General features: G+C 39.3%; 1 protein-coding gene across 1 annotated transcript; it reads right to left on the reverse strand.

Annotated features, from left to right (window-relative positions):
* Positions 1 to 3,297: 3,297 nt before the first annotated feature.
* Positions 3,298 to 8,070, reverse strand: LOC121513197 (CCN family member 3-like). The gene is made up of 5 exons (XM_041792773.1): positions 7,892 to 8,070; positions 6,928 to 7,156; positions 6,558 to 6,812; positions 5,523 to 5,752; positions 3,298 to 4,717 (listed from the first exon to the last, which is right to left on the reverse strand). Exons 1-5 carry the CDS (start codon positions 7,937 to 7,939, stop codon positions 4,427 to 4,429), a joined length of 1,053 nt encoding a protein of 350 aa, XP_041648707.1. The 5' UTR covers positions 7,940 to 8,070; the 3' UTR covers positions 3,298 to 4,426.
* Between the last annotated feature and the right edge of the window lie 3,965 nt (positions 8,071 to 12,035).

Consider the following 12,035-nt stretch of genomic DNA (forward strand, 5'->3'; position numbering starts at 1 on the left):
GATTTAAACTATGGATGAGCTAAAGTTTCCATACAGACACTATTTTAAGAAGCTGCAGAAATCCCACTGGGTATAGCAGGGTTTCCACTGTGACCTCACAGGTAGGGTTCAGGGAGAGGGGTTAAAGGTCACTACCCACTGTCTGCGGGACTCAGAGGATTTGGCAGCTCCTGGGTCCCATGTGATGACATGAAAATTGTGGGTTGTTGAAAGGGGATCCAGAGGAGGGGGTCCACATCAAATGCAGATGTGTGAAGATTTAAAGATGTGAGCTAATCCTGGTGAAAGGGGCTACAAATGTAAAAAAGGCAGTCTGTTTTTGATGTTTTTGTATCTTAATGTTTGATCTCATAACTTTTATAATGTTTAGATTTTATATTTGTCAGTCTTCAGTATTAATATAGAGATCTGTTTTCATTCAGGGAACAGATTTCCTGTAGACTACATACTGAATATAATGGAGCTAGTGCAGTGAAGTTGCAAAGCTAGCGTTAGCTACATTAGCTAAGTAGCTATGTTATTTATGAAGCTAAGTTTGCTAATGCTCATTCGGTAAAGCTAACTAAGCTGTATGGGCTTATGTAGGAACTATATAGGTAGTATAGTTTTGTTAGCTTTAGCTAAAGCTAACAAAGCTGAAGTGAGCCACTGTTCATGCAACTACTTCTCAAGGTGGATTCTTTAGTCTACAGTGAAGTAGTAGTGATGGGTCATAAGCAAAAGCTGCGGCTCTTAGAGCCGATGCTTTGCAGTGAACCAGAAAAGCCGGCTCCCATAGAGTGAGAGCTGGCTCCCAGTTTTTTTTTTCCTTTCGCTGCTTTGCTCTCATAGTGCTCAGACCCATGGCATGGCTGTTAAACGTAGCTGCTGTGCGTCTGCCGGTCCGCCATCTTGGAAAAGGCGGGATTAGCAAACACTCAATATAAAAAAAAAAAAACACTTCGCCTGTAAAATCTGCCCTACCTTGCTTAATCCTGAACCAATCTACATGACATTTGTTTTGTTATAAAGCTGAAAGCTTGAACATGATACTGATTACTTACTGGAGTTAAATCAAGGTACTGATTGTGGGTCTGATCAATTTTAAATTTAATTTAATTTAAATTTATTTTCAACGCTGTCTGCCCATAGAACTCTGTTGAACTCTCACTCTTCTGCCCGCACCAAGATGGCAGCCCCGTAGACGTACCGTCAGATAGCAAACACGTCATCTATGTGTTGATATCTATGCTCAGCCCCAGCATGCTGCCAATCACATGTGAGGATAAAGGATTATACCATTATGTGAAAACAGAGAGGGGGGTGTCACTACCCGATCCGTCCTGACAACCTGATTCGTACTGCACATGTGCAAACGCGTCTACATCCGCTCGGCATTAATTCTAACCCTAAACAGTGGAATTTAAATGCCAAACCTAAGAATGGTTTTGTAACAGAATAAATGCACAAAGTTAGGCAATTATACGGCTTCTCATAAAAACACTGAATGAAAAAGGGGTTTCAACACAGTAATCATTATTTTTTGCGAAGTTAAGGTAGAATATAGGGCTACAAAAGATCCTAAATAAAGAGCCGTTTGGGAGTCAAAAGAGCTGGCTCTTCTTTGGAAGCTGAGCCAAAAGAGCTGGCTCTCTGAAAAGAGCCGAACTTCCCATCACTATGAAGTAGTGTGCTACCTTCGGTCATGCACCATTTTGTTGAAGGTGCAAACAAACCACGGCACCTCTTTTCACTTTGCTGGAACGATCTGGATCACACTGCAGTGTAAGGCAATTCTGGGGAAGCGGTGTGATACAGGTGCTTGGGATTATTACCAGTTTATGAAAAATAAAGACAGGAACTCTACATATTAATTTCAAGTTCCCCACTCTGTAAAAGGAACAGATGAGACTAACATTAGGAGAAAAGACTAGTTCACTGAAATGCTGGGAAATATTAAAGGGGACATATTATGCAAAAATCACTTTTTCAGGCTTTTCTAACAAAATATGTGCCTCTGGTCTGTCAAAATTTCCCTCAAATACCTGAAAAATCCATTCCCTTCCACCCTCTCCTTCACCTTTCAGAAAATGTGTGCTGAAACAAGCTGTTCTCAGATTTTACCCTTATGATGTCACATGGGGAGTAAGCACCCGCCCCCAGGTTTGGTTGGCCCTCCCCGCTTGGAAGAAAGTTCCACCCTCCTCTCCTGATCTTCCTCTCAGCAACCAGCTGTGATGCTGGATAGCTCAGTGGGTTACTGTGCTGACTTTTGTCTGGGAGATTGATGGTTCAAATCCCAGTCAGGTCCTAAACTTTGGATAAAAGTGTCTGTAACATTGTAAAACCAGGAGTGTCACATCCATTTCCTGAGAGGCGTGTGGTCAGGGGTGGAGTCAGACAGCTAATTACCAATTAAAGCTACAGAAACAGCTCGTTCTGAGCAGGGCTGAAACAGAAGTGCTTTTAGACATGCAAAAATACTATACTGAAGTGTTTTTTCAGCAACAAACTTCACAGTCATGTTTTGGGGACCTCTGAGACCAACTTGTCTTAAAAGGGCAAATATGTCCCCTTTAAGGCTGAATCACAGACCTTTTGAAGACAGAAGTTTACCTGCATAAATAGCATCAGATATTACAATAAATGTAAGTTTGGGTCTAAAATGTACTGGTTTTTAAATGTCTTGATTGCTTTCCATGGAAATGCCTGTTCTTTTCATATGTGTGTATTCTCATGTCTTTGTGTCTCATGTGGGTCCAGCCTCATACAAAAAATGGTAGTTGTGGTGGGTCCCTGTACAACACGGCTTATTAAATTTGTGCAGAAACGGTTGTCTAAGTGGGTTTGCTCTGTTTGGTTGCACCTTCAGCATGATTCAAATACCCATACATATGTCTGAAAGAATACATAATTTATCCCGTAAGTAGACCCCGACCTTTGTCTCTTTTATTTATGAAATGTTTCTTAGTTTGCAATGTTTGTAATGTGTTATTTCATGAATGTAACAGCCAGACTTTGCTTATGATAGTGTCTCACATTAATGGTCTGTGAGAAGGGGCTGCTGAAATCTGTGGTCTGCAGCCAGACTGTCTTGAACACTTTACTAATGGTTACTATTATGTAGTTATTATAAGTGTAAAGTGCTTCCTAAAAATCTTTTAATAGCCCCCTCATTTTCAAAATTCCTCATTACTCTTGCCAGCAGAACTGTGAAAAGTAGTATGCACTTCCTGGTGCTCTTTCACCACACAGAACATCTGGGAAGAAATTTGAATATGATCTGAATAAAGAGAACTAAACATGGTAGCAAAAACATACAGCTTTATTTTCAAAGGCTGTGCATTGCAGTATAATCCAAACACAGATACAGACACAAACAGACTGAGTGTAATTCAAGTAGTAAGCAAAACGATACCACATTCCAATATACATATTCATGTTTACACTGATACTAATCTAAGTTGTGTATTAGATACACACTGTCATAATATACAGCAAGTATTTACAAAACTTTTGTCATTATAAAATAGCTTCATGTGCACTTTTAAACTTAAAAATCATCCATCTGATGGCAAGAGACCTGCGTTTTACTACAAGGCAAGCTTTCAGGCAGATGTCAGAAATGACATAAAGTCACCACAGCAACCTCTCTTTCATAGACTGAGCCTTTTGTTTGTTGGAGGTCAGAGTACATAGTCCAGCTATTTCAAAAATGTGTCCTATAGTTGAAAGATTTCCATGGCTGTGTCAGTGAAAGTTAAGAGAAGATTACTGCATGTCACTTAGATAAAGCCTAAAATTTAAACTGAGCAAAACTCACTGTGATTACTTGTGTCTTACGAAAATCATGATGATTCCTGATTAGCAAATATAACCAGCAATGAAACCATCCCAGTAGAAGCCTATACTGAACTATGGCACTACTTTAGGTTCGAGCTAACCGTTGGCTATGCACCTTCTTACAACTTAGACCATACTAAGTAACCTTAATATCCTCAAAGTAAGAGCATCTTCAAACAACACAAGTCACTATTGAATGTTTGGTATTTTCTACATGATCTCCAAAGAAGAAGAGATCTATGTAAAGCAAGGATTAAGTGCTTAATGTCTACCAAAATACTGCAGATGACACATATTTGTCCACAGGATGTTACATAATAAAATCCCTCTCCAGGAGAGACATACAGAGCTATTATTCTCTATTTCTTAACCTCGAAAGAGGATTCCTATTACATAAAATACACTCGACATTCTGACCCAGAAGAGCAGATTGAATCTATTGCCTGGTCAATGTGCTGTGAATTAAAGCCATTAGATTGTACTTTTCATAATCATAAAATTCAGAGTTAATGTAACTCATGTTCTCTTGGATTTACAGAAACAGTCATCTATTTCAACCTTAGCTTTCTGTTCTTGATAACCAGATTTTCAGTTATTTTCTGGTCTATAACCTCATGCCACTGTATCCCAGCTCTGATGGCGGCCATACAGCGTTTTCTCGAGGGCAGTGGCTGTGGCAGGCGCAGGTCAGGATGGCCATCACTGGCCTCCTGGCAGTTTTACCATCACATTTAAACTCCACTAGGACAGTCTTGGTTCTGTGGGGGGTGCAGCAGCGACTGTCCGTGCAGGTGCCGCAGTAGCGAGGCTTGTAGGCCTGGACACTGGTGCAGTTCTTATAGGAAAGGTGGATGGCTTTTTCACTCCTCACCATCCTCTGACACTTGCTTCCTCTCTGCAGGGAGACAGTGAGAAATGCACTTAGTAAATGTGCAATTTATCCCATGGCAGAACAGTACCTATTATGTCCAACAAGCCCCTTTATCCTCCTGAGACCCGAGCCTTTATTTGGTTGGCATTTTTTATTTCTACAAATTTTTTTGGGATCAGTAGGACCTGATAAGTATAAAATTAAACATTTTAATTTCAACAAGTCATTAAAACAAAAATATCATCGTATGAGAGTAGTGGATTTATTTTTACTATTTTTACTTCACTATATTTTACTTTAAACATCTATTAGTTAGAATGGTGCAGAAAACTGCTGATTTCATTCCAAAATCTCTCTAAATGATATTTAACGCTAAAACAATAACCAAGTCCCGATGTCCTGAGACAAGTACTTTCTGTTTAGTGGTATGTAGCTTGTTACTATTTATCAAATTGATCACATTTGCACGCCAAATCAAACTACAAACTTTACCAAGCATTAATGAACAAGTTTCAATCATAAAATTGAAAGAGCTTTTGTACGTTAACCAGTTTTGTGTCACGGCTGTCTGTAAAACATTGTGGTGGAAATTGTGACCATTTTTAACATACTCTGATAATTGTAATGCAGTTTGTGGCCACAAGATGGCAGACAAAGTGTCCACAAATGAGGCTAACAGGTCTAAGTTAAGCAAAAATAAGCATAATAGTGCAAGGAACCAAAATGTAATGTCCTCATGGTTGTAGAAGGTTAAACGAAAGATTTAAATTCATATGAAACTAAAGCAAAAATGCAATTCATAAAGAACACTAAAGAACCCAAAAAGTACCTTTGGTGTAAGCTGAGTCAGCTGAGTCTGATCAAGCTGATCGTCACAAGGTCGGATCATACACAGTCGGCTCTGTTTCACCATTTCACACCGACTGTTCTTATTGGTGACCCTGGTGGACAACCCCATGCCGCAGGTTTGGGAGCAGGCGCCCCATTCTGTGGTTTGCTCAATACAGTTCAGACTGGAGTCCCAGTTGTCGAAGCTCACGCTTTCCTCCTGACGATAGGCTGAAAGAAACACATTACATCTTATTATGTTAGCATAAAATTCTACGCTACATTTAGATTTTAAAGTGATTAAGCACTCATCTAAAAGATTTATGATAATTACACCTAATAAAAAATAAAGTATGCTGATGGTAAGGAAATATATTCAATATTTTGCCTTCCATTTTACTTAGAAAACACCTTCAAAGTAAAAGTTTCAGCCTGCTGCACAAGCTGTTGATAGGAAATGGCATTTAATGTTTTTCCCTTTGCATCTCAAGCAGATCACTTGAAAATAAAGTTTTAAAAATCTAATATAGTAATATATGCTTTATAGGTTCTTACACAAGTTAACACAAGGAATAGTAGAACCTCATTCAAAAATAGATCTTTAATGTTTGTTTTATTTAAAGTGTTGGGATTATTGAGATTATGGGTTTCGGTTTATGTTTGCTGAATTATGAAGGAACTATGTAATATAAGTCTTTATTTTTGTCTGTGTATGACTATTTCAAATAAAAATGACTGTCCTAAAAAATAGTAAAAGGAACTTTGATTTGATTTAACTGGTAGTAAAGTCATCACAGTACTGTTTCACATTAAAGCAAAAACTGTTTCCTCCCTCTGCATTTCTTCCTGCTCTTTCTCTTTCTCCCTCTTTTTTCTCCCTCCATGGTTCTTTCTCCTGTCCACCAATCAGGTCAGACAAATGTACATAACCTTTCAACTCTGTGTCTCACACTGCTGTGGCACAACGTCAAAGAGAGATGAAAAGGATTTCATGTGTGTGTCTGTAAATACGGTCCATCTCATCTCATCTACTCACCAGCCATTGCAAAGCCGCCCAGAGCACTGGCCTCAGCCTGGGGCTCACACACCCATTTCTCGCAGCACTCCCCCGGCACCTGCACCCTGCGTGGCATGGGGCAGTCTGGCCCTGGCAACATCACATCCACATTGCATCGTGGCACACAGGCGATCTGCCCATCTCGGCACATGCACTGGTACTTGCAGGAGGGGAAGAAGATCTGACCGTTTTGATAGATGGAACCATCCAGAACACACACGTTTCTCTCCTGAGCTGAAGGATGAAATAGAGAAAAATTAATAAAAGTGTACAGACTCATGGTCCCGTAGCATTTTCCATATTCTTAGAAGGACTTGTACAGTGTCAGGACGTGTTTTCATCCACTTACCCACACAGATGCCTGTCCTTTTGTGGATGTCTGTGCTGTATTCACACTGCAGACCTTTACGTGTGTCACAGGGATTCATCTCAGAGCACACCTGCCCCTTCTGACGGGCACACACTAGGCAGCAGATGCAGTCATCCAGGATGAGGGGCACCCCAGGGGGACACATAGGGGGCTCCTTGGGGCACTGGCACCTCCGAGGACACACCTGGGACAGGGCCAGTGTGAACACCTTAGAGACAAAGAAAAGTAAACCACAGTCATGTTGAATGTTGGTAGTCACTCTTTATCTGAGCTGAAATCACTACTACACATTAAAATATAAATAGATACTATGCACCATAGATATACTAGTATATAAGAAAAATGCTTGTGAACATTTTGTAGGATTATTTCCATTATCATCTAAAAGATAAGATTGCAAACAATGACTTCAGCAGTTATAACAGCATTTCTTGAATGAAGCGATACTGTTGTGAAAAAGGTAGCTAAGCTGCTTCATGTCTTAAAAATAATTCTAAAAATACTTGCAATGTTTCATTAAATCCAAAGTTGTATCAACACAATTTAGTCTTAGAATGGTGTTACTATGCAGGCTTGACCTTTTCTTTTATATTTATTTCCCTGTACCAACATGAAATGAGTAAAACTGCAGTTAAGATGTAGATATAGCTGTGTTTTCTAAGCCGTAATGTCAGGCACATACTGTTTGTCTCATGCTTTCTATTTTTTAAGGTTTATCAACAAGCATTTCTTCATTATCATTAGTCTCCTGTCTTTGAGTCTTGATTTTTTTTATTTCAAAGAAAAAATCAGAGAGCTTCCACAAATAAATATTTAGGTTTCAAACATATAAAATCATGAAGTACATGGAGTATTGGGTTCATGAAATACTAAAAACACAGCATCATTCAATTATTTAATAATATATTATAGCAATGGCATTTGTTATCAGTGCAAATCCTACCTGTGCTGCAAAGAAGAGGAAAAAAGCTCTCCCTGACATGTTTGTCATTCTCTCGATAAGTTGAGCAGAATCAAAAATATCTGCAGTCACAAAATTGTTATCTCTCAGAGCTGATTTGAGTTCTTGTGATCAGGATTAATCGTCCGTCCTCCCTGGCTGTGTCGAAGCAGAAGGTTGTGATCTCTTTGTCGTTGTAGCTCTGCACTGAGGAGAGGTGGACCTTATATAGAGGAGCTGTCCTACCGGCACCATGACGACAAACAGGAAGGAATGCTGGAGAGATCGTCCAGAGTGTTGGAGGAAGATGAGGGTCAAATTTTATTGTGAGATCCTGTCAAAGAGTGATCCATAGACACATAGAGAGAAATTTCAGGATTTAACACTGAAAAAAGTCAATTGCTTTTTAGTTTACACATAGTCTTTCATAGTTGAATAATTATCAACATTATTGTCCATATTAGGGATTTCCTTTGTAGTTCAGGATATTTATAAGTAATCACATGAGGTCTGGAGGTTCCCTCTCTATGGTCCCATTGTCAGTGGGTGGTGACCCTTTGAAACCTTACTAGGAGGTCAAAATAGAAAGTCTTCATATTCCCTGTAGAGCAGTTACAGCTTCCTAAAATAGAGCCACAGTGGAAACTTTGGTTCATTAGCAGCTTGGATCAGTGGGGGGCTGTCATTCTGGTGGGAGCATCTGGTTAGGGTCATGTGTTTTGGTTTGAGGGAAAAAGGCTGACTGGACACCTTCAAGAATGAGAGTGTGGAACTTAAATGTGTTGGAAAGATTTGAATGTTAGTGAGCAATGTGCAAGATGAAGAATGACTTAAAGTTTTGACTTGTTTTTGTAAGTGTTCCCATGTTTCAAATAATCTAAACATTAAAAAATACTTTGATTAAATAGGTACTTTAAGTTAACCAAAACGATACATATTTAAAGGATTTCTACCCATACAAAACAAATATTTAAGACAAAATCAATTCTTACACAATGTAAAGTGTCCTGTCCTAGTAGACTTACCACTTTTTAAATAGTTTTTGTGTGATTTAGATATGTTTAAATAGCAATGTACAAATAATTACAGCTTCTTCTCCAAAAAATTTGGGGCACTCTGTAAAATGTAAAAAAAAAAAAAGAACACCTCCAGAAATAGTGATTTCAAATCCGATAAACCCATATTTCATTCTTAATTGAACATAAACAACATATCAGATGTTTAAACAAAGACAAGGCTCTATGCATGTATCATTTCCACATTTGGCATTAGGCAGCTCCATAGAATCTAGAAAGACTTGGACAAAGCCTGTGTCATGTCTGCTTACAACAGGACTTAAACTGCTCTTGAAGCCAATCCGTGGTGGCTTCCATATTGAAATCGCGGTCTCAACCGAACTTTGGATCAACCTAACGGCCTGCCCACTAAGCGGGACTTCCTGTCAGCTAGCTAGCTAGCATTCTGGTTGACAGAAACGTAGCTTCTGCCTGTCAAGCTATCAGTCAATCACATGAGACGCACCAATCAGTCCACAGTGAGGTTTTTCCTAAATATAATCTAAACCACTGTGGTACAAAAAAATTCACCCCCCTACAGTGAGAGGACATGAAGACATTAGCTAATGAGACCGTTTTGGTTTTTGAAACCAGGCTTTAAACCAGTTTATTTCTAGTGTAAAAACCGGCTGTTTAACAGGTGTCCAGACGGGACATCCAGTGTTCCTGCAGCCAGCCTCAAGTGGACACTCGCTATATTGCAATTTTTTGCACTTCCACATTGGCTTCATTTTTCAGGACCGGAGATTGCTGCTTGGGCCAAGAGTACCTTGATGCAGACTAGATGGCCGACATACATCCAATCCATACCGGAAGTCTCAACTGGAAGTCCGTACGTCTAAGGTTAGGCTTAGGCATTTAAACCTGAGTGGTTAGGTTCAGGGTAAGGCAGTGGGGAAGGTGATATATTTGAGATCCAGCACCAAGGGTTAGGCTTAGGCTCGAAAAAGACTGACAAACACTGGCAGCTGAGTCCAACACGAAGAAGAAACTTCCGCTTGGGACTTCCGGCATGGATTGGATGTATAGCAATGCCCATGTCAGCCATCTTGACTGCTGTTGGGTCCCCCTTGCTTGGGCAGCTCCCAGTCTTCTGGTTGGGAGATTGAACACAGAAGAGAATGGTGTATGATGGCAGATTCATTGTGGTTTAGGAGAGAAACAAGTGCAGTTTACCCACTGTTTGCATGAGTTACCCAAGCTTTTCTGAAACATAATTTTAGCACATTTGGATGCCATTATGATAAAGAGTAAACACAAACGACATTCGAAAAAAATAAACAAAAAAAACTGATGAATAATCGCTGTGTAGGACAGTTTATTTTTGGAGAATGATGACAGCAGATTCTGTTTTGTCTTAGCGCGTATTGTTGGGCGGAAGTTGTCAAGCTGACTAATTTTCCACTGGAAATACGTCACTCTGCCTTGAATAGAGCTTATAGAATTAAAACACTAGTGTGGCTTCTTATGCTAATGTTAATACCTGTTAGTGAACACCTAACATTTTTTCCTGCAATTTCTATTTATTGAATCAATTCTGTAAGCATATAAGAATACACATAGATGCTCTAATAAAAAATTTAATTTGTTAATATTTCATCAGAGCAAGCCATTTGGGCTGGAATGTAATAAATAAATAAAACACCAGCTAAAACAGTTAGCTATTAAGCTAGTTGAGGCGAGCTGCTGCTAGGACAGCATTAGCTTATGATTTAGCCTCCCAAAAACAAAACAACTCAACTGACTGAATTCACCATTTCAAAGATAGTTTTTTTTTATCATAAGACATTTAATCTGTTACCTGTGATGTCATGCCAAGCCAGTTTATTCCAAGAATGCAGACCTACCAGGTACATCCAGGATTCTGTGAAAGTCTGACTGACAGCTCTGTGAATGCACACCTGGTTCAAGAAGAGAAGGCTAGTTTTCCTATCATACTTCTGTATATAGCCTACTAGATTGGCAGTATATCTACATGTCTGGCTCTGGGGTAAATGCTAGTGGTTCATGCTAAGTTCACAGATGAGAACAGCAGATGCCAGATGCATATTTTAAGCCACATTTGACAGCTGCAGACTGTCCCGGGCAATGAAGATAAAAAACAAAATCTTTTCCACTGTACTAAAATGCTGTCATCAAAATTAAAGATGCCTTATTTCTGATAACCCATGCTATTTGTGGCTATATCTGGCTGTCTGCTATTGATATTGAGTGAATAATAGATTTAATAATTGGACTAAAAAGAAAAACTTAAGGTACTTCTTGTCAAACTTGCTGACACTATTACTTTATAACAGGTTGGCACAGAATGGCAAAATGGGAGATCTTCCTTGAATGAGGTGGGAAATCTGCATACACACGTTTATGTTATCTGTGAAATAACTACTTAGCTTTTGAAGATGAAAAGCTATGGATTAATAAGAGGAAGCCATGCTGCTGGTCTAGATACTGTATATGGAAAAGGACAAGTGGTCAAACTGTCATTCAAAGATTAGTCAATGCTGTATATTTTCGACAGTCTGACTGCTAGTCTACTTGTCCCTTTGCCCAAAGGGGGTCTATGGCCCGTCATTTGTTGAAAACCTTGTATTATAATCACATTCATTTTTTCAATACTTCAATACAAAACAGGCCTTATCCTCCAGTGGTTCCAGTAGTAGGAAGTGTTTCAGTCCCAGTTTAAACTGTGGTTTGACATAATGTTTTCTAAGCAGAGACAGATCTCACAATAAAAGCCTTTAACTACAGTCTGCTGTTGATCTGCTGCCTGTTGGTGTTGGACTCTGCTGCAGGACATCAAGCTGTCTGCCAGCTGGTGAGGCCACACATTGGACACGGCTTCTAAGAGGTCGGCATGATTCACTCAGAGTTTACATGGACGATCCAAAACCATTTATGTTTTTGTAAATCTTAGAGGAACATGTGGTCATCAAAATGTGTGGCAAAAAATGTGGGGGATTCATCTTCTTCCCCCTGACAGTATGGCATGGTTCTGTTCAAGCGGTACACATTAGTGGCACAAATTAGCAAAAAAAAACAAAAAAACAAAAAAACAAAAAAACACCCCATGTTTCAATTTATGTTTCAGAATA

The sequence above is a fragment of the Cheilinus undulatus genome, linkage group 8, assembly GCF_018320785.1.
Source record: "Cheilinus undulatus linkage group 8, ASM1832078v1, whole genome shotgun sequence".
In the NCBI taxonomy this organism is placed as follows: Eukaryota; Metazoa; Chordata; class Actinopteri; order Labriformes; family Labridae; genus Cheilinus; species Cheilinus undulatus.